General features: G+C 35.9%; 1 protein-coding gene across 6 annotated transcripts; it reads right to left on the bottom strand.

Annotated features, from left to right (window-relative positions):
- Positions 1-377: 377 nt before the first annotated feature.
- LOC134534150 (uncharacterized protein C2orf42) lies at positions 378-25,188 on the bottom strand. 6 transcript variants are annotated; one of them, XM_063372272.1, is made up of 13 exons: positions 23,744-25,188; positions 14,906-15,133; positions 12,822-12,998; positions 11,344-11,478; positions 10,642-10,827; positions 9,348-9,513; positions 8,105-8,268; positions 7,300-7,425; positions 6,457-6,589; positions 6,139-6,269; positions 5,118-5,291; positions 3,983-4,133; positions 378-2,883 (listed from the first exon to the last, which is right to left on the bottom strand). In XM_063372272.1, exons 2-13 carry the CDS (start codon positions 15,125-15,127, stop codon positions 2,645-2,647), a joined length of 2,004 nt encoding a protein of 667 aa, XP_063228342.1. In that variant the 5' UTR covers positions 15,128-15,133; positions 23,744-25,188; the 3' UTR covers positions 378-2,644. The 6 variants fall into 6 exon arrangements, with proteins under 6 accessions (XP_063228342.1, XP_063228339.1, XP_063228340.1 ...); XM_063372269.1 differs by having other exon boundaries at positions 23,813-25,188; XM_063372270.1 differs by having other exon boundaries at positions 23,853-25,188.
- Between the last annotated feature and the right edge of the window lie 1,189 nt (positions 25,189-26,377).

Genomic DNA, 26,377 nt, shown 5'->3' with positions numbered 1-26,377 from the left:
TATAAATGTTAAGGCATAATATCCATACAGTCATATACGGGATGATTTAAAACAACACAGAAAAACAGAGAGAGAACAATGCATAGTTGGCATGTTGTGCAAGGAGGGGAACATTATTTTCACCCGGGGGGGGGGGGGGGGGGGGTTATGTCTTGCCCCATTTTGTATTGATTTTATTCTGGTGTCAATATAGGTAGTTCTAAGTGATGTTCTGCCCACCCATTTCTCGTAATTTCCTCAAGTGACGTGGCTGTAACATAGGAGTGTTCCAGCAAAGCCACTAATGAAATTAAATTGATGATATTGAAGAGCCATCTCAACCCACAAATAAATTTGCATTTTGTGGGTAAGTATTATCTTTTAATAAAAACAAGTGATGAATCAAGCTGTTATGTATTTAACTTTTTTTTACTATCAGTCTAAAGATATTACATGTTTATACATATGGTTTTGCATACAATTTTGATGCAAATATAAATATTTTAACAACTAGTATGTTGATCTATTTGATTGCATATACCTAGGCTTGTTATAGCAACTAAAAATATCTAAAAACATGTTTCAGTCAATTTTTGTTTTGCACTTACTGTAAATTGTATGCAAAATTAACTTTTGCAGCAATGACTTGCCTTTGAACATAAGTTTAAAAACAATTATTTTTAATTCTTTACGTGACTATGTAAATGAAACAATTTTTAAGAAAAATTATTACAGAGACTTTTTTTTTATGATTCACAAGACGTTTGACCAAATATCACAAAGAACTACTGTAGTTCCGTATGTGAATTATGAAAGCATACATAAATGAATCACACTACAAGCACTAACTTAGAAACTATCAATATTTTACGTAGATACTTGAAGTGTGCTGATGAGCATTAAATACAGAACTGACATCGTCCGGGGCTGCTCCCACAGTCAGATGTGTTGCCACCCTCCATTACCTCTCCTTATAGCATTTGAACTCCCCTCCAGCGATATGCACGTGTGCGCACCATGAACAACCACAAGATAGCGCGGTAGTGTCAGTGCTATAAGTCATTGATAGGGGCATGCGTTTTTCGCGAAATAATCTGCTCACTCGTTAGACTGCAACAAGGTATGCCATTGTTCCCTTGTGATTGGTGGCCGTCTGCGAGAGAAGCCATCGCCCTGTCTGGCCGGGCCATTCAGGACGAGTTTGCTTCCGCACTGGGTGGCTGTGATTGGTGCGCCAACAGTAGAAACATGCACCTGGAATAAACCCAGCCAACCACGAGAGACAGAAAATGCTACAGAGTTTTAGCACACAGCTGGTCGGAAAATCTTTTCGCGAAAATCACATGGCTCTAGTCATTGATAATAATAACTTTTTCTTTTACAGAAATAATAATAATTAACATTGTAAACATTTTTATTTTATTTTAAGTGTCAGGTGTCGTACAACCTTATTAGGCTTGTATCTTTTGACAACAACGGAACCGGACTGCCAAACACCATTCCTTATTTTATCATTTCAGTTGTAATTGTCTACGTAAATTGTAAAAGGGTTTTAAAGGTTTAATTAATTATCTTGTGATTTCAAAGGAGGTATTCTGTTCAAAATTTATGAATATCAGCTGCACGACTCGGGTTCGCTAAATGGTACTCGAGTTTTGGCGCGACAGTACTGACGAACCACCTCTGCGGCCATGTCTCACCCCAGTCGTTTAGCATAACCACCCCAAGTAGGACGTTTCCAGCTCTCCGAGGACTTCATCTTTGGTAATCAGTAATCACTGATGTAAGAAATTCTGTCTTCCATTAGTTAATCTCAATCATTTACGTTTATCATCAGAGCCTACCAATGGGCTCAATTGATTTAATTTATTTACTTTTATATCCGCTCGACTGACTTTTGTCATCAACGTGAATCTCTTAGTTTGGACCTCCGCACGCAGATCATGCCGCAAAGCTTTTTACAGTTTAACCTTTATATTATTAACTTTTTACAAAAAACTTGTATCAAGCACAGAGCAATGAATCTCTATTTCGCCTACCTCGTGTTCGCCTCATTTGCCTGACCACGTGTGTGTTGTGGATACCTATTGGCGTGTGGGGTGCCATAAGAGCCCACGTGAGTAATTAGCATAGCGTGCCCGACGCTGAGAGGGGGCCAGGTCCAGGGGATTTGGGCAGTTTTAAGGCGGATACAAGTCACGTCACACATGGGCGACGTCACAACCCCAGATTAAGAGTCTCTACCAGGCACCATTAAATCGACCATCCATTCAATCACGACAGCCCCAGGCCACGTCAGAACATAAAAACATTCTGTCAAATACAGATACATTATTTCAGACACACAAATATAATACGGTAGACTTAACCTAATCACTGGCCAAAAAAAAAATTATTTACTGAAGATGAATATCATAACTTTGTTTTCAAGGTCATCTACAGGCATTTTAAATGCTTGCAAATGAGACTGCCACACAACAGCTGACAACGTTCCACAACTCAGATGAGAGGACAGTGGGTGTTTCACCGGCAAGGAACTTTCTCTACGATACGATAATGCTTCCACGTATAAAAAAAAAATCTAACATAAATAGAGAGCAATTAGATTGTAAGTATAAATAATTATAAAAAACTCGAGCACATAAAACACAAACATGGAAAAACACTATGATGCAAACGTGTAGAGATATTCTTTCTTGACGGGTGTCTGGAGCCTGGAGACCAGGATCTCGGAGTTCTTTTTGCACGCGCGGGGCGACACCTGCAGCTTCTCCACCAGGCCGTTGCGCTGGTGGCCGAACTCGAACGACAGTCGCAGCTCCCCCACTTTGCTCTGGGGCAGGATGTCCGGGGTCCACTCGATGATGAAGGGGGTCGGCTCCACCTGGTCGGGCGCCGTGTTTCCTGCACGCGGAGACGGGCATCGTCGCTCACCGACAACACAGCTCACCGTTTACAAACAACTAGCGTGTGACGACGTTGCAGACTATCGAGTGCAGGCAGCGGAAGAAAACTACAGGGTTTCTTTTCATCGAACTTTCAATCTATTATTTCAATTTTTTTCCCCCGAAAACAACTCTTAACTGAATAATAATGCATTAAAAAAATATTAATCACTTTAAACTAAATAAAACATAACTTAGAATCAACCAAAAAAAAAAGTCGAGTCATTCGTACAATAAAAGAAACCGGCGTGATGAGATAACAGAACACAACAAAATTTTTGCACGTGCATTTAGTCTGTCACAACTCACAAAAAGTACACATGTTTGTAGCAGTCCTAACATGCAGCGCTAGATTATCTGCACATCAATGAATTTTATATCACACAATGCTTGACGCGTAGTCGAGGTGTCGGACAATGCGAGTCTCGAACACTTCTCTGACTCCAAGGTCGCACTCAGCTGTGTGCCCTCTGGTTCGTTCATGACATGAATAACTTCTAATATGACACAGTAAAGGGTCGAAACAGTATACCTCAGTCTTTCGACAGTGCATCTACAAAAATTAAAATGGCCCTCTCTACCTTAAGCAAACAGCACTGAATGTGTCTACTACTGCTAAGCTGCATTAAGGAGAAGACATAGAATCTAGCACATGTCCTTTTAGATTCAACAGATTTTAGGTTATATAGTGTTTTATAATTTATTATTGAAAATTTGCCTTCTTTAAGGCAGGGAGCAAAAAAATTAAAAAAAATTTCTGATATGGTGAAATAGTGACTTACTATATAACCTATTGATTTCACAGTGAAAAAATATTTATTAAAGCACGTAAAAAGTCACTCAACATCAGGAGTTCTATTATGTAAGAGCTGTGCCCTAACAAACTCAAATGTCTAATTATAAATGATTAAAAGAAGTAAAATTGTTACCACCTAAACATGTTTTGATTCTAGATGGCATCTTTTGCTTATCGTTTCTCCCTCTATAAGTTTCAAATGAGCAACATAATTTGAAATAAACAAATATGACATCTTTTGCACAAGGAGTTCCACACTTACCAACTTTTAGAAACGTTTTAAGTTCTAAAGGCTTTATCAGGGGCTGGTTGTTGACTTTCCTGAAAATTTCATTTTCATCTTTCTGCCTGTTGTAGGGAGCAAACGTTCCATCGTGATTTTCAACGAAACTTCTCGTGATTTCCAACGGTACCTGAAAGAAATTTATATTAAGAAGTGTATTTCTAGTAGTAATGCAGTGTGTGTAGTACTAATTTTAAAAAAAGTGCATGTACAACTCAGTACATGTTGTGATAGTTCTTAAATATATCTTAAGGAATAATAAAATGGCAGAGAAAGAGAGAAAGAAGCAATTTTCTAAAAACAACACAGTGTGAGATTTTATGTCTTTCATTTCTTTTTCAAGTATTTAAGAATCCTAACCTTTTTTGTATTTATTAAAATTATGTTTAAAATATAAATTAATTAATAAACACGAACTAACAAAACTATTACTTTAAAAACAGGGCAATATATTAATAATTATTGAATAATCAAAAATGATTAATTAACAATGAATAATACTCAGTATTGAAAAACACCATAAAGAAAAACTGAGCATGTTACTATTTCTTCAAACACTTCTGCAATTTTGGAACACACCAAACCTCTGAACGAAATATGAAATTCATAACAGGTAGCGCTATCTATGCGGGAAATGCAGGGACTATCTCAACAGCGCTCGCTACACTACTGGTATAACAAGGAGAAATGTCAGTATGTTAGTAGCAAATATAACAACAGCTGACTGTAAAAGATACCTATATCTATTTTCTGAAACAAGCGCATGCGCACACTATCTTGTTCTTTCGTTCATCTCTCTCTCTCTCTCTCTCTTTCGGTTCAAATATTTTTTTTTTGGGTGGGGGACGAATCATCGCACAAAGAGGAGAATGAAAATGAGCCCAGCAATGTATATAGCATAGTGCTCTCTTTATACCGCTTTGGCCAAGTGACTATTCTCTATTCTTTTCGCATCAGAAACGTTTCACAATGTTTCACGAAAACGTTGCATTAAAATTCAGCCTTTAAATTTTACTCTCATCGTGCCCGAAGAAGTTTCATTTAACAAAAAAGAAACTCTCCTAGAGACACAAACTAAGAATGGTTTCTCAAAACTTAACGAACTTAGACTAACCAGTGGGGTTTCAAAGATCTGCTTCAAATGGATGATGTTTGTGATGTGCCACGTGTACGTCGTAAACGTCCCCAAGGGCACTGCGTTCTTACGCACGCAGCCCGAGATGAAGTTGGGTAGCCGCTTCTTCTTACCGCCTGATGAGATTCTCTCCCGCAGGCAATCAAAAAACACCTTTAAAAAAAAAATTTAAAAATAAAGGATTACAGAACCAAAGAATTCTTACACGCTGAATTTTGCTTTGCTGTAAAAAAAAACTGTTGTCTTAAGTTTCTACCATTTTACAAGAACTAGCGTGAAAATTCTTGGATAAGAAGATACAAAGATACAAAAAAAATTTTAAAATACTAAAAAGATCTTTCTACATAAACAATTTGGGTTCAAATCAGCAACCCTTGAACGGATGAGCTACTGATACATTGCACAATACCTTTGTTTTTCTTGCTAAATAGAACACAATTTTACAAATAGCAACAAAAAAAAAAAAAAACATTTTCTGAAAAGAAAAAATATAGTAATATTACACATTTTTACATACGGTACTAGTTTCTGAAACCCAAAACTGTTTTTATTTTCAAGGGGGGAGGAGGAGGGGAACTTGAAAACATTTTTTCTTAATTTCCTGGAATGTTTTCTAATTATTCTGCAAGATGGCATTGTGATACTTCAAATAGTTTTTCATTTTATTAAATGTTAGGTATAAATATAATAAATATAATGGGATATTGTAAAATGGTTGGTTGGTATAGGTTAGCGACATTTAAAATACTGTAAAATAATTAGGAATTACCTATTTAAAATGTAGCCAACAATCTCAGAAACAAACAAGAGCTATAAATAAAAATGTTATATTTGTTAAAAATTTTATTTCTTGTACATTATTTCATTTTTGACCCTTGAAACCTAGATTCAGATTTGAGGGGTGGATTCGAGGCATTCTTTGGGATTCGGATTGGAGACAATTGGGATTCGACCATTCCCTAATGGAATTACATTTCAGCATTAAGTAATAGTTCATTACCTGTGGTACAAAATACACTAAAGGTTCTGGTTTTCCATCAAACTGAAAGTGCATCGACTGATTGATTCTCTCAGTTACTGAAGCCAGCCATTGAAGGAATGAAATTTCTACTGAACTTTCATCGACAGGATCTGTAAATAACAAAACCCATTCAGCAGAGAAAGTGACTACAGTTAAGTTTTAATAATCTTTAACTCTAAGACTTTTACAAAATTGTAAGATGTTAAGAAGGTATTGGAATTCCCGTCCTTGAATTGTAAACATGTACAAACTCTCACAATTTTGCACATTGCATAATGAACGAGAAAATGTACGAACCATGTTTGTTAACGATGGAATTCGAAGCAGTCTTCTTGCTCCCTTGCCTCCTGAGGATATTTATGTTATGCACCTTCTTCCCTTGAACAGGACTGCAAGGCGGTTCCGCGATTTTCCGTTTCACGCTCGGAGCCTGGAGCCAAGAGGAAAACAAATCACAAGCCGTTTAAAAGATTGATGCACTACCTCTACGATTGTTGAAGAGCTACTATTGCAGTACAGTACGTCCATAAAAGAATGTCCCAGTTATAAATTTTAATAGTATCAACTGAAAGCATTGTAGTGTGTTGGTTCAAGGTCACAATTAAAGAGTAACTCAAACCGTTTTAGATAAGCTAAGTTTAACAATGGCTATTTCCCCAAATAGTAGAGGGTGAACCTGTCAACTTTATTTGGCAACAGGATGGAGCCCCTCCCCATTGGAATCTCTTTGTACGAGAGTTCCTGACCGTTGGATTGGTCATAATCGTCGAGATGACAGAGCTCTTTTTTGCTGGCCTCCACGTTCACCTGACATAACGCCTTGCAATGTTGTCATTTGGAACTTTATAAAAGATAGTGTCTACGTTCTGCTGCTACCTAATGATTTGCCAAAGTTGAGACACAGACTTCAAGAGGCTATTGCTTCCATTACGGCAGACTTTTTAACAAAAGTGTGGGAAGAATTGGACTTTAGGTTGGATATTGAACATTTGTAAGAAAAACTATGTTAGTTTACCGTTAATTTGATCACTTTGTGAAAATTAAACTGTTATATAATTGATACTGGGACATTATTTTAAGGACAACCTGTATTTTGGGAGAATAGTTTACAAGAGTAAAACTAATATCAAATATGAATACCTGTGAAGGCTGCATTTCATTCTGCAAGATGTATTCTTCAGCGACATCTGAGAAATCCAGGGTTTCCGATTCCATGCTATGTATCTGCACCTCTAGAGCGTCTGGCAATATCTCCAGGCCGTGAATCTGCGGAAACACACAGGAACGGTTTCGTTTCTCCTAAGGGTGTTCTGGTACAAATATTTTGATTCTCATACAGAAAATCTGTGCACGTAAAGAACACAAACCACCTACACCTTATACTTAGGATGGTTTTTAAATTCACTTTCATAATCAGCAATAAAGGATAATGAACTAATATATCATGCCTGATAAAAAATAAAAAGCTTGCCTACAAAAACTGAAATTTCATAGCTAACAAAACATATTTTCAAAAACAAATTAGTGAAGATATAGAAGGTAAAAAATTTTAAAACAATGTTCATTTTTTAAAAAATACAATATAACTTATTAATTTAAAAGGAACAAGAAAATTAGCTTATTTAAATGATAAAGGAGCAAAAAGAGCCCAAATAGGCCTTTTGAAGGAAAAATGTAAAAGGGGAAAGCCAAAAAGAGAGACAGCACTGCTAAACGGAACTTTGAACATGCTGGACTGACAAGAGTTGCTTCCGGTCTGTGCCCGGCCAGCAAAGCAAAATGCCTCCATCTTCCCGCTCTGGTTCCATTTTTATCCCCTCTTGCGCTACTTTCAACTATCTCCTCTTCCCACCGCCTCCCTGGTCTTCCTTCGGGGGCCTTCTTCCCGTGCACTACCCAATCCCTTCGCACGGCGACACCACGGCAGCACGGACCGGCGGCTCACCTGGGGCAGGGAGCCGTCGTCCGACACGGCTATCCCGGACTCGTCCAGCAGCGAAGCGTCGTCCCGCAGGGACACCACCCCTCCCAGGACCTCCACCTCCACGTCGCACGGGTCCTCGCCGCTGGCTCGCAGGATGGTCACCAGCTGCCCTTGGCCGTCGCCGCCTGGAAACACCGAGGGACCGTTCCTTCCCAGCTCCCGCTCTCTGCCCGGGCGGGCTCAGACCCAATCAACAGGTCCTGTTCATTTCCATACATCGTCTCTACTCATAGAAATAGCATATTTTCAAACAAATACTAAACTAATTTTTTTTGTGTAATAATTATTTCAAACAAAATAAGTCTCATTTTGATTCACACATGACGCACTCATGCAGTAAAATAATTAGTAATAAGAATGTCTAGAAAAATTTTAAAAAAATAAATCGACAAAATTTTTGTGTGTTTGAAGACTACATATGTCAAGGTCATTACTGTTAAAAAGATGTAACTAAAAATAGATAAAATCAAACAACGTAATTACCCATATTTTACGTGCATTTTGGTACAAATTTCATACTAAATAAATTACATTATATGAATATTTATCATGATAAAAGGGAACAGTTTTGTAATTTGAGCTAAGTTTTGTCAGATTGCCATGTTTTTAGTTACATTTCGGAGATAAATGGTGTATTAAATTGCAATCAACCTTATAATCTTGTCCCTCTAGATTGAATGTCAAAATAATTGAAATGAGAATACCAAAAAAAAATTACATACAGTGCAATGACCTTCAAAACAAAGGAAAAAAATGTATACGTAGAATAACCCCTATTTTATTTATTTTTTTAATTGACAGTATAGTGTGAAACAGGTAATAATTATTTAATGAACCAAAACAATAAATTTCATGTAGTTTATTTTAAAACCTTGTCTCATATACTGTACACATCCTTAATTTAATTTTGAAATGCAAATTCTATGCATGATTATTTAAAAATCACTATTCATAAAAAAAAAATTATTCCCAAGTGAATAAGAATGCATTTAATCCTAAATACCATAGTAAATAAAACTAAGGATGGGTGGATACAGATCCACAACATAGTTAGCATTTTTATTTTCCAGTTCATTATTTTATTTTTGCCGCTTGTGACCTAGATTTGGATTCGAGGGTTATATTTGAGGTACTCTTTGGGATTTGAATTAGAAATTCGAATTTGAAAAAAATTAGTCCCATCAAATTATTATTTTTTTCTCACCAGCAAGAGAGAGCATTGGTATGATGTCCCTTCTCTCAAGGCTCAGGTAGAATGAAAACTCTTCGCTGAGTTTGGGATCGCCAGCAAACGCTGCTATGCAGGCGTAAAAGTGAACACACTTTTTGAAGTTGCCATCTTCCCTATTTGAAGCATGTTTTACTTGCCCCTGTAAAATAATCATGGTCTTTGCAGAAAATGATACCGGGTTTAAATACTGAATCAACAAAAATATATACACAATTCTGGTGAAACAAGGTGCCTGTTAAATATAATCAAAATATTAACATTAAAATATTAACTTCTTTACTTTAAAGAACTTTCATATTTCTTTAGTATTTCTGATTGTAGTCCCGGCTGGACAATGTTATGGAATAAAGATTTCATTATCTGTGTGTTTAATTTCAAAGAACTAAGGAAGAGTTAGCTAAGAGTCATTTTTTTAACACCACATATTCTTCTGTTAAGAATGATTGGAAATTGGAACTGATAATAAAAATTTTAAAACATTAGTTCCAATTATACTAAATTAAAATTCTTGAGTGTATTTATTAGTATTTAATTGTTTTATATTCATTTTTGGGGATGCTTAGTTGTGTAACATCAGTTAGTATTTATTTTTGTAAATGAGTATCAGTAATTATAGATATTTATAAATATACACAGTGAGGTAGTGCTATAGTAAGACTCTGAACTTACATCACACAGAACCTGAGTTCAAACCCCAGCTTGGCAATCCTTAATTTATATATTCTGTAGTTCATCACTATAAGCCAGGGCCTATTTATTCCCCAACTACGAGCTGTTATTGGTGAGTGATAACAGTCTTTACTGACCTCGTTTTCGATGGAACATAAAACCCAAAATAAATTTAAAAAAATTATAAACCTATCTCTATTCTCATGATTATTAATAACTACCTATAGTTATTGAAAATTTAGATATCCATTTGGTTGCTAAGCCTTCTCATTAACTCATTTCCATAAATATTTAGTATATCTCTAAAGAAACTGTTTAAAATAGATAATTTCCTTCTGAAATAATGTAGCTTTATAAAGGTGAAAGAATTTATGAAATGTGTCAAGTAGTTTTCCAGTAATAAAATTATCATTGATTGTGCTTATAAATGTTTATGTATACTAAAATGTTCGAAAAACCTCTTGAGCATCTATCAGGTAGAACTGAGAATCCAGGTTGGCGTAAACGCAGACACAGTTGTGCTCTGCGCCAGTAAACTGCAATGAGGAAAACGCGCACGATGGACAGAGGACAGATTGACCAAAAGACAAGTTCTTGCCTTGAAAGCGGTGCAACTACAGAAATACTTGTTCTCGACTCTGTCCTTCAGCTTCGTCACGAAGAACGAGAAGTGCAGGTAGCCGAGCGGGTGCTTGGGACTGGCCTTGCACTTCACCGCCATTATGTTCTTGGACACTCTCTGGACCACGGGCCCATTCGTCTCGGAAACCAGCTGCCACAACTCCTGCACACCAAGAACACTCAGACGTCACCGCGATATTTACGCTCAGTTTTACTATCTATCAATAACATTTAAGAATTACACTGGACGCTCTTTAAATCGTGGGGACAAGATAACGTGGTGAATTGCGATAAAACTGAAAATCATGCCGATACACCACATAACACTGAAATGCAAGTTAATACACATAATTGCACCAGAATATCTCATTGAATCAAGCAAGTAATTCTAGGAATGTAATTTTTTTCCAGAGAAAAATTTCTACCAAAGCACATACATCAGAAAAATTAATTTAATACGTTTTATTGTACACCTCTTATTGAATCACATAGGTATCTTGCTTTGTCAACAGTTTTAAAATATTGTATTCCAAATGTGATTTTACTAATAAAAAAATGTTAAACAGAAAATAAAATTGAAAAGATTGGAGCATGACCTAATATTTTAATGAACAAAATATTTGACGGGAAAAAAAAAAGTACCTATTTAAAACAGGAAATGAGAGGAGACATGTCATACCTGCTTCATTTCGCTGTTCATGTTCAGAATATTGATGATGGAGTTCTTGAGCTGCACTGGCTGAGCCTTGGTGTAGCACCTCAGAGCCGCTTGGATGTGCTGACACGTCAGCGTGGTCACTGGTTCCGACTTCTCCTGTACACGGCACACAGCACCTCCAACACTCTCGCAAGCACACGTCAAGAGAGGCTACAGATTACCGTTCAAGACTGGTGTACGACATGTCAACATGTGCATAATGTTCCGAATCACATTACCATTCACGTTTATTAATTAACTAGCTGTGATACGCAGCTTTGTTTGGTTAGATAAAGATTAAAAGGAAAGAGTTTTCTTAAAAGAAGCACAAAAAAAAATTATTAACTAATTATTTTTTTGTTCTAGCATTCTAATTCAATAATTATATTTAACCAATACTGAAAACTCCATATTCAATATTATAATTAGCATGTGCATAAAATAATTATTTAATTTAGTAAAATAATTGAGAATTTTTTTTTAATTTGTAATAAAAATCAATAAATATGCTGAATATTTATTCTATTTAATAATTTTAACTATTTATCACATAAAAATTTAATATATCATTTATAAAGCAAATAAAATGTACATTGAGGAACATAACCTTAATTACATAAATACACCTGCACAAGTTTATAAACACAATTTCTATCACTAATATTCTCAATAAATAAATGTTTTTAATGAAATGGACTAGTATTCAATATCAATCACGAAAGTATAAGACTTAAAAGCACATATATAATTTATATTTGTATGTAGCCTTTTTTTCATCCTGTAAATATTTCATTGCATGATGCGCGCATTGTAAAAATTCACTCTCATAATTTTTTCGCAACACACCCAAACAAGTATACGTGCAAAAAAACCTTAAACTTTTACTAGATAAAATTTTATATTTGCTGGAAAATATTGATTTCTGTGCATGAGAAACTGGGGGCTAAAAAAAAAAGGAGGTTTCACTTAATGCACTCCTATCTCCGTGGCGTCTCTACTGGTACGCAATGTGTGTAACCGACATTTTTTACCAGGTTACGTCCCTGCTGCTTTAAGTGAATTCAATTGTTTCTTATGAGCTGGTGCCCTCCAACATAATTTTTTGGTAGGATGTGTGAATTTTACTGGGCAGGAAGCGAAGTAAATAGAAATTCACGGGTATGGAAAAAAAACAGATACATAAAGGTTTAAGTAAACACAGCCTGAAAAAGATATATAGAGGTGGAAAGACCAAGAACAGCTTTCTCACTCAATGCACACATTGCTTTATTTTAATAGCACTTACAACAAACATCACAACTTCTACTGTTTCCATTTAGAAATCAGGGTTCCAATTATTTTAATCAACAAAATTCACACACACACGACAGCGTGAAGAGTATTTTTACATTTAACAAGAATGTTCCAGCAGGAAGAAACCCGACTGGCAGGTTATGTATCGAACGACTCGGCGCACTCACATGGCACTTGAGGATGCTGGTGTCGAACGACCGCTGGCAGGTGTCGACGAAGCAGAGGGCCGAAGTCTGGTCGAGGGGTGCCTCGCCGTCCAAGGTCTGCTCCCAGGTCTGCTGCATCGGCAGCTGCACGAAGCCCCGGTAGTCGGGACCCTTGTCCCTCACCCGCACAGAGAACACCTGTGGCACACGCCCCCCCGGGGTCGCTTCAGGCTCTCGTGCCGATCAGAGAGTCATCATCAGAGGGAGCCCTTGCAAACACAAGGCTGACCAAACAGTCAATTTCAAACAGGAATACCTATACCAATTGGTTTCAATCAGTGGCGTAGCCAGGTTTTGTGTATGGGGGGTGTTAAGAAGTATGGCCCCCCCGTATTAAAGCGGGGGGTCCAGGGGGTCCTCCCCCCGGAAAATTTGGATTTTAAGGTGTAAAATAGTGCTAGTTTAGCAGTTTTTGGTTCTTAAATTTAAATATTGTAATAGTAAATTTTTTATTAATTTTAATATGAAATTTGTTTGAGTGATGAATAATAAATTAATTAAAGATTTGGTGCTGGGGGGGGGGGGTGGATTTGAACCCCTAACCCCCCCCCCCCCCCTGGCTATGCCCCTGGTTTCAATTGTATTTAGGGCACAAACATCACCTGTCATTTCAGTTTCAAAATTTGGCTTCTTTAAAGCATAGCATATGCTTAAAACAGAATGCCAGAAGTTAATACTGACTGGCTGCTACGAAACGTTTCTCCTGTGAAGTCACTGCCTTTTAGTATTGAATTTGTTTTTGTTTTTTTTTTTTAATTACTGTAACTGTAAAAATAATATAGATAAACACTATTATATATAGTTAAAACTCATCTATCTGGATTAACTTGGCCCAAAGACAATCTGGACAATCGAAAATCTGGATAATCCAGGTATATGAGTAATAAGCAAAATAAAATTTTTTAATAAGCAGACTTACCGTTAACGACGATAAAAAATAATGTTTCGTAGCGGAATTACGTAGTCTACATGCCCTACATTGTTTACAAGATATTTAAAAAAATATAAAAATTACTTTCCACATAATTTTTTTTAACAAAGAATTCTTCAACTTTCTTCCATTTCAAACATGCATTACATCTGAAAGAAGCACAGTCAGGTACATTATCGTGTGCTAACTGTCTTTGTTTGCATGGATTTAGACTAGAATCTTCATTTTCATGTTTCACATTAAATAAAATGTCTAAAAATCTGATCCGGATCATCCAGAGATCCGGATCAACGAGGTTAAACCATAGCCTTAAAAAAAAAGTCTAAATGTTTGTGCTCTGCCTTGAGAAAGACCATTTTTCACTATTCAAAAGTAAAAAAAAAAAATTGTAATGACATTAAAACTGTTCATAAAAAAAATTGCATCTTTTGGCTTCTAAGAAAGCAATGTGTAGTTGAATTAGATTAGACAAAGAATATAATTTAAGTAAAAAAAAAACCAAAGTTAGAGAAAGATATAACATTCTAACAGGTTAATAATGTTCGCAGGCTTTCACGCAGGGCCGGCACGTCCATACAGGCGAACTAGACAACCGCCTAGGGCGCCAAGTAGCTGGGGGCGGCGCAGCACGACACATAACAGCTCATATAATATGTTCAACGATTACTGAAACTAGATGAAAATGGATTTTTGTAACAGTTTGGAATGTTTATATTGACATAAGTAATTATTTAATTCCACGGTGACCTGTTTATGATGTGTAATAAGTTAAAACAGTAAAAAAAAAAAACACAAGCATGCTTACATTTGATTGTTGACAAAATCTTAGGCTTACGTGATGTATTTTGAGGAAAGGAAATTTTTTTTTGGGGTGTCCGGCCCGGGCAGGGGGGGGGGGGGAAGGAAGGGGCAGTAAGGTTTTTCTCGCCTAGGGTGCCAATTTACCTTGCACCGGCCCTGCTTTCACGGCCATTGTCTGAAGTAGCTTGGCTTCTGGGTTGCAGCCGCGTCCTCGGCGAATGATTCACCGAGGACGCCGCTACAACCCAGAAGCCAAGCAAGTTGACGATTCAGAAGAAAGCGGCTGAAGCAGTCTGGAAGGGACGGTGCGCACCTTGGTGCCGGTGCCCGTGAACAGCTTGCAGGCCTCCATGGACATCTTCCGCTTCTCGCCGGCCTCCTTGAAGACGACGTCGCAGGACTTGTTCTTGCAGCTGAGCCCCCGGGTGCCGTTGTAGGTGCCGCACTTGGGGCACTTGCGCACCCCGCGCAGCGTGGCCCGGCCCAGGTCCGACAGGAGCAGCCTCAGCTTCTCGTCCGTCGTCGCCCGGGGCATGGCTGGCTGCGTCGCGGCGGGAAGGGGGAGCTCAATTGTTGCCCCTTGGATGGGCAGCCCTTCAGGATTTTTTCTGGCAATGGTTTGTTTGTACAGCGACTGGAAGGGCAGCCCATCCAATTTCTGAAAACATGCTTCTTTAAGAGTTTAAATAATACTGAAAACTTGCCCCTTGGAAGGGCAGCCCATCAGGATTTTTCTGACAGTGGTTAAATTAGGTTAGGTTAGGTCAGGTCACTTTAGAAACTAACCACTGTCAGAAAAATCCTGAAGGGCTGCCCATCCAAGGAGCAACAATTCAGACAACCTTTCAAAAACACCACTGTCAGAAAAATCCTGAAGGGCTGCCCTTCCAAGGGGCAACAATTCAGACAACCTTTCAAAAACACCACTGTTAGAAAAATCCTGATGGGTTGCCCATCCAAGGGGCAAGTTTTCAGGTTTATTTAAACTCTTAAAGGAGCGTGTTTTCAGAAACTGGATGGGCTGCCCTTTCGGTCTCTGTACAAATAAACCACTGTCAGAAAAATCCTGAAGGGCTGCCCTTCCAAGGGGCAACAATTCAGTCACCCCGGCGGGAACAGTCAGCTCCATGCCCAACCACGGCTTACAAACACACTTGCCTTAACACTGCAATAACTCAAATAGGCTATCCACACAAATCTACAATGAAATTTTCTTGAATTTCCCAGACTAAAAGTTTATAATTTCCCCGACTAATTATTTTTAAATAATAATAATCCTATTTTGAAATTTTCTGAAAGAACTAAAGCCAATTCAAACTCAAAAACCCTAGTTCTCTCTCAAAATTAGTTTTTTTTTTTTTTTTAAACAGAAAAACACACAAGCCATCCAACTTTTTGTACACGTCATTAAGACTGCTGTGCTCCTTGGTGACTTCAGAAAGAAAAATTTTTTTTTTGGCCAACATCTTTCTATCGATGGCCAGTGAACAATAGATCTAATGGTAAAATTATCTTGGGAAAAGGATGGATGTGGCATAATATCTACCTGAAAGGCCCGCTAACTCACGGTGAGTAAAGGCCAGGATATAGGGAAAATGTTTTGGATAGAGTGGACCTGCCACCTCTTGATATTGAATATCTACATTATGGATTTAAGACATTCTAATCTTAACTTTATGTATATATGGCTTTCTACAAAGGATTTCACAATAATCAAGGCAAGGCACTTCAAATTTCCTTAGCTCTTTATGTAACCTGGTTCTATCTGGTGTCTGACAAATTTCCAGAAGCAGGTGATCATTATAGGCTATCAGGATAATTTTCTACAGTAGGTGCTCTTCTGAAAATATTATATATAAAAAAGAATGTTTGTGTGTGTGAGTTCGTCTTCTATGCATTCGTGCATTGTTCATCCAACTGAGTTGTAACATTGCACACTTGACCTTCGTATTATGGGGAAGGTCACTATGGTATCTAGGTTAGATTCGATAAATCCAACCTTTGAAGCAGAATTTAATTTTATTTTATGAAATTTCATAATTTTATTAATGATGCTTTGTTTGTCTCTATGGCAACAGGCTTTTGAGTTGTTGATGCCTTCTGCATATCCATGGCAATTTAATATGGTGCACAAGTAGTATCAGATTTTGTATCCATGGCAATTTAATATTTTAGTAGATTTTGTCATTTGTTCTAATCTAGAGGCGATATTTACGGTATCACCTTGGTGCATGAGTAGTATCAGATAATTACCAGAAAGAATTTTATGGCTGTTCCTATTTTCTATGGTCCGAATAATAATGGCACGCAAATTGATAGAGAAAGAGAGAAAAATAGAGAGGGAAAGAGAAAGAAATAGAGAGGTAAAGAGAGAGATGGACATATAGTGAAATAGAGACAGATAGATTAAGATATAGGGAGAGATGGTTAGAGATAGGAGATAGACAGAGATACATAGATTGATAGAGATAGGCACAGATTGAGGGAAGAGAGAGTGATATGGAGATCTATATAGATATAGATATATTTCAGATACATGGAGTTAGAAAGGTATAGAGAGGGCTTCAGATATATATAGAGAGAGGTATAGAGAGAAATAGAGATGCTTTGTAAATGTGTACTTAGGTACTTAAAACTAATTACAGAAAAATTCAATGAGGCACTGCAATACATGCTGGGCATTAGCTAGTATTAAATAAAATTCTGAAGATGCTATCACCGAGTTCCTCTCTTTCTAGTTTATGGTTCTGTTAGACAGAATTGCGATATTTCAAGTACGTAAACTGGCCTAGGGGTAGTGCTGCAAGAAAACCTGTGGTGGGCGGAGCAAGTGGAGAAAGTGATCAAGAGCAGGCGGGCATTGGGCATACGGGGGAGGGTGATTGGGGGGGGGAGGCAGCAGCTTAAGTGAGAAGGCATTTAACACCATGGTGTGCCCCATGCTAGAGTATGTTGTAGCAGTATGGGACCCATACACGGGAAAGTGGAGGCGAATGGATTGAAATTAAAATGGAAGAGTATTTTATCAGCCCCAAGAATCTGATGAAAAAAAAAAAAGGACGGGCGATTCTAAACCACAAAAGGCAGGTAGAGAGGCTAGTTGTGGTGTATCAAATGTTGGGCGGGGTAGGAGGGCAGGGAAAACTGGCGGCGAAAGTGTGAAAACACAGGTATTGTAATGTAAGCTTTAAACCGTTATTTTTCACGAACCAATAGGAATTAAGAAACCATGCCTTCAGAGCAAATTTAGAGACGTGTGCGATGCGTGAAAAACATATTTTTAATATTTTTTTTCAATTCTAAAAAGCCCCGATATCCGAGTATTACTCAAAACACTAGCGGTTCTCAAATATTTCAAAATAATAATGTAGTTTGGTACAGCAAGGTACCGTCAACATATATGTTTAACCGTCTTGGCACTTTGATGTTTAAAAAAGGTATTGGGAGCCTTAACATACTGGTTTTTTTATAACCTATAAGAGTTTACATGTTCATGTAATTTAAATAAAGTAATATATAAACAAAATAAAGGACATTAAAAGCTTAACCTAAACCTATAAGGTAACCAAATAATTAAGTAATGATTAAACATAATTAAACATCAAAATTTCTTCTATTATCAATATACCTTGCTTAAATAAATAACTCCACCAACTTCTCCAGACCGGAGTCAAAATTATGCATTTGGACAGCAACAGCAACAGACGCACACATACATTTCGGCCATGACAGTTTTCGCGTTTCAAAAACATTTACCCAAACATAAAATAGACAAAATGTAAGCCAAAATACAACTACGAAGTCATAAAGGCAAAACGTAAGGCTAGTTAATAATATTAAAAAAAAGTGAATTTTTATACGCAATGTTAAAATTATTTAAAAGTCAAATATGATATATATTTCAAAAAATGGTATTATATTATAACAACTCCTGGACTCATACCAAGTATTGGCCAAATATCAGCCATGTACCAAATGAAAGCTGTAACATTTCTTAACAGATAATAGTTTTCAGAATTTTTGTCTGGGCCGACACTTTTAATGCCGACGGACAGCAACAGGATCGCGCGCCCAGTTCACCTTGCAGGCAATAGATTTACCCGCCCATTACAGGCCCTGAAAAAAACCATTTTATTTCTCCATTTAAAACTGAAATATATAAATCTAACTACAAAGTCCTAAACCCAAGATATGACGCTTTGTATTTAAAAAAAAATAGTATTTATTAATAGTATTCTTAAAATTATTTAAATTCAAAAAAAAGTACATATTTCAAAAACTTGCATTATATTAAAACGACTCCAGGACTCACACTAAGTATTGGCCGAACATCAGCCATGTACCAAATTAAAGCTGTAACATTTCTTAACAAAATATACTTTTCAGAATTTTTGTCTGGGCCGACACTTTTAATGCCGACGGACAGCAACAAGATCTCGCGCCCTGTTTTACTTGCAGGCAATAGCTTCACCCGCCCATTAAAGGACCTGAAAAAACCATTTTATTTCTCAGTTTAAAACTGAAATAAAAAAATCCAACTACAAGGTCCTAAACGCAAGATATGACGCTTTGTATTTAACAAAAAAAATAGTATTTATTAATAGTATTCTTTAAATTATTTAAATACAAAAAAAGTACATATTTCAAAAACTTGCATTATATTAAAACGACTCCAGGACTCATACCAAGTATTGGCCGAACATCAGCCATGTACCAAATGAAAGCTGTAACATTTCTTAACAAAATATACTTTTCAGAATTTTTGTCTGGGCCGACACTTTTAATGCCGACGGACAGCAACAAGATCTCGCGCCCTGTTTTACTTGCAGGCAATAGCTTCACCCGCCCATTACAGGACCTGAAAAAACCATTTTATTTCTCAGTTTAAAACTGAAATATAAAAATCCAAATACAAGGTCCTAAACGCAAGATATGTCGCTTTGTAATTAACTAAAAAAATAGTATTTATTAATAGTATTCCTTAAATTATATAAGGTCAAGAAGGTACATATTTCAAAAACTTGCATTTTATAAAAACGACTCCAGGACTCATACCAAGTATTGGCCGAATATCAGCCATGTACCAAATGAAAGCTGTAACATTTCTTAACAAAATATTATAATCATAATTTTTGTCTGGGCCGACACTTTTAATGCCGACGGACAGCAACAAGATCGCGCGCCCAGTTTTCTTTGCAGGCAATAGATTTACCCGCCCATTACAGGCCCTGAAAAAACCATTTTATTTCTCCGTTTAAAACTGAAATATAAAAATACAACTACAAGGTCCTAAACGCAAGACATGACGCTTTGTATTAAACTAAAAAAAGAATATTTATTAATAGTATTCTAAAAATTATATAAGGTCAAAAAAGGTACATATTTAAAAAACTTGCATTTTATAAAAACGACTCCAGGACTCATACCAAGTATTGGCCGAACATAAGCCATGTACCAAATGAAAGCTGTAAAATTTCTTAACAAAATATACTAATCATAATTTTTGTCTGGGCCGACACTTTTAATGCCGACAGACAGCAACAAGATCGCGCGCCCAGTTTTCCTTGTAGGCAATAGATTTACCCGCCCATTACAGGCCCTGAAAAAACCATTTTATTTCTTCGATTAAAACTGAAATATAAAAATCCACCTACAAGGAACTAAACGCAAGATATAACGCTTTGTATTTAACTAAATAAATATTATTTATTAATAGTATTCTTTAAATTAAATAAGGTCAAAAATTATACATATTTCAAAAACGTGCATTATATTAAAACGACTCCAGGACTCATACCAAGTATTGGCCGAACATCAGCCATGTACCAAATGAAAGCTGTAACATTTCTTAACAAAATATACTTTTCAGAATTTTTGTCTGGGCCGACACATTTAATGCCGACGGTCAGCAACAAGATCGCGCGCCCAGTTTTCCTTGCAGCCAATAGATTTACCCGCCCATTACAGGCCCTGAAAAAAACATTTTATTTCTCCGTTTAAAACTGAAATATAAATATCCAACTACAAGGTCCTAAACGCAAGATATGACGCTTTGTATTTAACTAAAAAAAATAGTATTTATTAATAGTATTCTTTAAAATATATAAGGTCAAAGAAGGTACATATTTCAAAAACTTGCATTTTATAAAAACGACTCCAGGACTCATACCAAGTATTGGCCGAATATCAGCCATGTACCAAATGAAAGCTGTAACGTTTCTTAACAAAATATACTTTTCAGAATTTTTGTCTGGGCCGACACTTTTAATGCCGACGGACAGCAACAAGATCGCGTGCTCTGTTTTCCTTGCAGGCAATAGCTTCACCCGCCCATTACAGGACCTGAAAAAACCATTTTATTTCTCCGTTTAAAACTGAAATAAAAAAATCCAACTACAAGGTCCTAAACGCAAGATATGACGCTTTGTATTTAACTAAAAAAATTAGTATTTATTAATAGTGTTCTTTAAAATATATAAGGTCAAAAAAGGTACATATTTCAAAAACTTTCATTTTATAAAAACGACTCCAGGACTCATACCAAGTATTGGCCGAATATCAGCCATGTACCAAATGAAAGCTGTAACGTTTCTTAACAAAATATACTAATCATAATTTTTGTCTGGGCCGACACTTTTAATGCCGACGGACAGCAACAAGATCGCGCGCCCAGTTATCCTTGCAGGCAATAAATTTACCCGGCCTTTACAGGCCCCGAAAAAACCATTTTATTTCTCCGTTTAAAACTGAAATATAAAAATCCAACTACAAGGTCCTAAACGCAAGATATGACGCTTTGTATTTAACTTAAATAATTGGTATTTATTCTAGTGTATAGGGTTTGCCCTGAGACACGCCTAGGTCCTACCTTAAATTGGCCCCTTTCCCACACACTTTAGCTTAGTTTAATTTAAGTTAGGAAAACATTTCAATTGTCATTCGAGTCAGGCTTTTCAGGGGGGTTTCTCCACGCTCCTGGTTGGCTTTAGACACACGTAGAAAAGGGATGATAGTCGAAGTTCTGTCATTGATACTCGATCCTAAAACCGGACGATTCGACGGCCGGCCTGGAAATAACTTCTCATACACTCCAGAGTTCACACATTTTTTAAGCATATTACCATGGTGTTCGCAATAATTGGGGTTAATTGTTTCAAAATAAAACAATAATATACCATGTCATGCACTTTTTTAATACACAGTATTTGAATAAATTTTCCCTAACACATAAACCATACACGCTGACGTCATGAGTTTCTCAAGGTAACCTAATTTGGTACGTCTCTGGAGTTATACTTAATTTATAACCCATTTGCAAGAAGTCAAATGAATCGGAAACACATTGTCGAATAAAATTAGTAAGTATTAATTATTATATCTGTGACATCTTAATTATGTTACTTAGATACAGTGTGCTATCTGTACAAGAGTAAAATTTAACATTAGAGGTATGACAATTCATAATATTGTAAGTTTAATTGTACTTTTTTAATAACTACCAAAATACATACAAATTATGCAGATTTTCCTAGTTATATCCACTAAGAACACGGATATTTAATCATATAGGTAATTCATTTATTATTTATAGGGGAGACATTGAAGCAAACATTTTCTTTCAATTTTTATACATATATGTGTAAGTATGCATGTGTATATATATATAAAGTCCACATTCGGCATTATCAATATGTATGTAATTGGGAAATTCATACATTGGAAGAATTTTTATAACTTGCAGGGTTATGCGGGATTGTGTAAAAAAATATGTACCTAACAATGAAAGGTGAGTATGTTAACATTTTCTAAATGAGGCTCAAAGATAAAGTTACGACACATTTTAAATTTACCTTTTTTGATTCAGGACCGTAGCTTATCAACTGTTCTGGTTCAGAAACTATCTTAATTATTACAAAGTACATCAGAATCCAGTGACGACCGGTGTATGAGCTGCAGCAGGGGAGTCAGTTTGCAAGCGCACTGACATTCACGACAAGCTTGATTCACCAATGCCCACAATGTCACAGAGGAGCCAGCGATTATCAACCAGTCGCAGCCACGCAGTGCGACGCTGCGTCTACTGGAAACAATTCTGAAGAGTTGGAATCTGCTGCATTCATTCGCTAGTCACCACAATAACAATACATTAGAATAATGTTGTTTATATACTATTGAGACCTTGCATGTGATGGTAACGGGCCAGCATCTCGTTACCTGTATTTAAGGGGCGAGAACATATCAATTAGTTCTGGAAAAAAAATTCCCAAGAATTATTAAAATAAAGTACATGAAAGATGCTGTTAATTGTACACCATACAAAGTACATGCTGCATTTCAACAAATGTGCTTGCATGGTTAACGTAACGTTATATCAATGAGTAAATAGAAAATTTTATTCGAAATTTAGTCATTAGCCAACCCCAAGTGTGAAAGATATTCAAGCAATTATTTGCAATGTTGCAAATATGTTTTAAAATGGTGCAATTTATGGCTTACTTTTTCAATTTTTCTTTGTAATGAAACAAGAAACAACTTGCAACGTCACAAAAGGCTCGCTCAGGAAGGAGGGTGCAACCTCTCTTTGGAACGATCCTCTTGTTCAATGTCAAATGAGCTACTTGTCACTTGCATTTGTTATTTTCCTAGTGTTAACTAAGAGGTTTCTTATATTTCAATGGTGGTATACACCACAACACTTTATTTTTGTTCGGTACATTCGTATAAGGGAAACTGTAATTACATAATCCAGAGAACATAACATCACTTGGAAACCACACGTACTAAGTGTAAGGTTCTATCATATAGTTAAACAAGTTTGGCTGGCAACAAACACAACAAATTATAATCGGCATTAAACTAAACATTCCCAGTCCATTGACCATAGTTCGAGTGCTTATAGAAGTTCTATATGAAACCAAATAAAAATAATTCTGTAATACTACTGTTATTATTCTCAAATGTATAGAAATATGGTTGTTCCTTCTTGTAATGGTACAGAACACAAAGGTTTACAGAAATATTGTGTCACTTAACAAACATTTGTATTTTTACATATGAACCCCTAATTCGGTTCCAATTACAATTTATCTTAATCTGTTTTAGCACAATATTGAGCTTAAAATTTATTATCCTAATTACACTTCTCAACTACCTATGCGGAAATCGGATCAAATTGTTTTCTAATAAATAAAAAATCGAATAAATAGATACTTCAGCCTACATAACACCATACAGTTTCTGCGAGAATATTTATTACGTACTCATAACACTTAAGAAAATGTTACACAAATCATTGCTTGATATTCATTCGTTCTTCTGTTCTGTCAACTGTGAACATAACGGGTGAATCATCGTGAAGTTATATATGTATCCTTTTGCGCACCTTTCTCTTTCACTGGCTAGCAATTTGTGACGTCACTCTGGAGATATTTTGCTAAAGTAGGCTATGTATACGGAAATATACGTTAATCTGAGTTTTACATTTTGTTAGAACGGCGGTTATCAACAAATGATGATTCTAATGGCAAATTTATTTCCATTCAAGTAAATAAATTAAGAAATTAGATACCTATAACTAATTTTATTGCCTCATTTATTACAAAATAAGTTTTTTTCTGTATTTTGTTTTGTCTCCGCCCAATTTAGGTTTCGAATGGACGAAAGCTACGATATCATTTAATTTTGACAATCTTTTTTTATATAGCCTGAAGTGATTTTATTATTTATTTCAGTGTAATACATTCACAACACAAGTTTGGCTAAATAATGTTAAACTTTTGTAGCAGTGACACCAGTTAACTGTTGTTTGCCACAACCGTAATAAATTATTTTGTGCACTATATATTGTGTACTATATATTGTACTAACAAAATACTAGGCAGGAAAATAATAACGCGGTAGTTTAGATACGGAAAAAAAATCATTTCGCTGGTTAGTACAACCTCATCCGAAAAAAAAAAGCATTTATTTCAAAAATCAAGATTATATAATTAAAAATATGTCACTCTTGTAATATTAATATTGATTATTTAAAAATGTTGCATGGTTATTAATCGTTTCACAAAGCTTAAATATTTAAATTTTTCAAAAATTCGTACTTTTTATTCTGCAGTTTTAAATGCAAAATCTGCCACTCCTCTTCCCGGAACTTACCTAACACAATCTTTACTTCTCTACCTGCAGATTGTTATCCCTATTTCAAGTAATGCTAATTTTCTAGAGAAGGTTCTCCATTAAGAACATTTAATGGTTTTTTGAATAACACCTATCCCGAAGAACGCCGTTAAGTATTTTTAATGTGGCTAACGTAACTTACCCAAACATTTACACCAATATACAGTATTTTAAATGAATATTGTATACAACCAATCATTCAAATAATTGAACAGTGTTCGAAATTAAATTACCTTATCCCTCCAGCCATTCACACGATTAAACAATGTTTTAAATTAAGCTAACAAAACTTAACCAACCATCCAAATGACTTAAAAGTATTTTAAAAGTAGCTAACGTAATACAAAATACAAAACCAATGGTAAAATACCGGTAATCTACCTCAATTATCTCAACAACTATTAGCAGAATCATCACACATAATTAAAGAATCTCAAAAAACATTTATAAGAATTTTATGTAAATATTTTCATAAGTGCTTAAACTATGAAAAATTGCCAAAATAAATAGCCAAACAATAAAGCACGAATATCAAAAATTTGAATTTATATTTCGCCGTTTTTTGTTAGTTCTATCAACATAACATGACATCAATTAATAATATAATTAAATGAAAATATTTGGTTTGCGTTTACAACCGAAAATTTGGGACACGTTACAATTGTTCCGAAGTTAATGCAAGTTATTTTAATAACGCAAGTAAGCGTATCAGATATATTAATTCATGTAACAATATGAGCTAAATTTATTTTCTAAATGAAACGTATAAACATTAATACTAATAGTTCAGTTTATAATAAACTTGCATCTGTATGTATCCTACATAAAAATTTGTGACAAGGTTATAATTCAGAAATTCATTAAAAAATAAAACACTTATTGAAATGCTGTGCCTTTGTTTAAATAAACTTTACTCAGCTGTCAAAGTTGAGGCCTACACAAACAAAAAAATAATTTTCTCAAGATCAGTTGCTATAAAAACTTATTTTGACTATTCATATAACCCTACCTTCCTTACTTCGTGCAATAATCTTTGCTAAAATTAGTCTTTGTTTGCACAATAACACTCAGTTCTGACACGTTATAGTTTTAAAAGAGATGGTTATTTATTATTTAATTCATTTTTGTTGTTTTAGTGTTATTTGGGTAACTATATTACACACAGTCTAGCAGTTTGTCAATTCATATCATCAAACTACCATTCAAACCCGCGCTCGTCGGCAGTATCACCAACGAAAAGTATGCGCGCAGAACGTGAAAATATTCGTCCGCGGATCGGGCAGGCCTGTACACTTAGGCCATTCGATTTTTCGCAGTAATCACTTGACAGTGCACCAACTCATACGCCTCACTGAAGCGATAACAAGCGCCTTCAACGTAAAAGATTATGTAGTTGCGACGTTTTTAGACGTAGAAAAAGCCTTCGACAGAGTTTATCACGCGGGGCTAATCTATACAAACTATATCAAACTAATTTCCTGGTCTGCTATACCAAGCTAGTCGCGTCCTACCTAGAAGACAGAACGTTTTCAGTATCAACTTAAAGAACTATGTCTGACATCAAACAAATAAGAGCAGGCGTACCACAGGGCAGTATTCTAGGCCCTGTTCT

This window comes from Bacillus rossius, chromosome 7 (assembly GCF_032445375.1).
Source record: "Bacillus rossius redtenbacheri isolate Brsri chromosome 7, Brsri_v3, whole genome shotgun sequence".
Taxonomy (NCBI): Eukaryota; Metazoa; Arthropoda; class Insecta; order Phasmatodea; family Bacillidae; genus Bacillus; species Bacillus rossius.
Note: the sequence above shows the minus strand (reverse complement) of the source record. Positions and strands in the feature narration are given on the sequence as shown.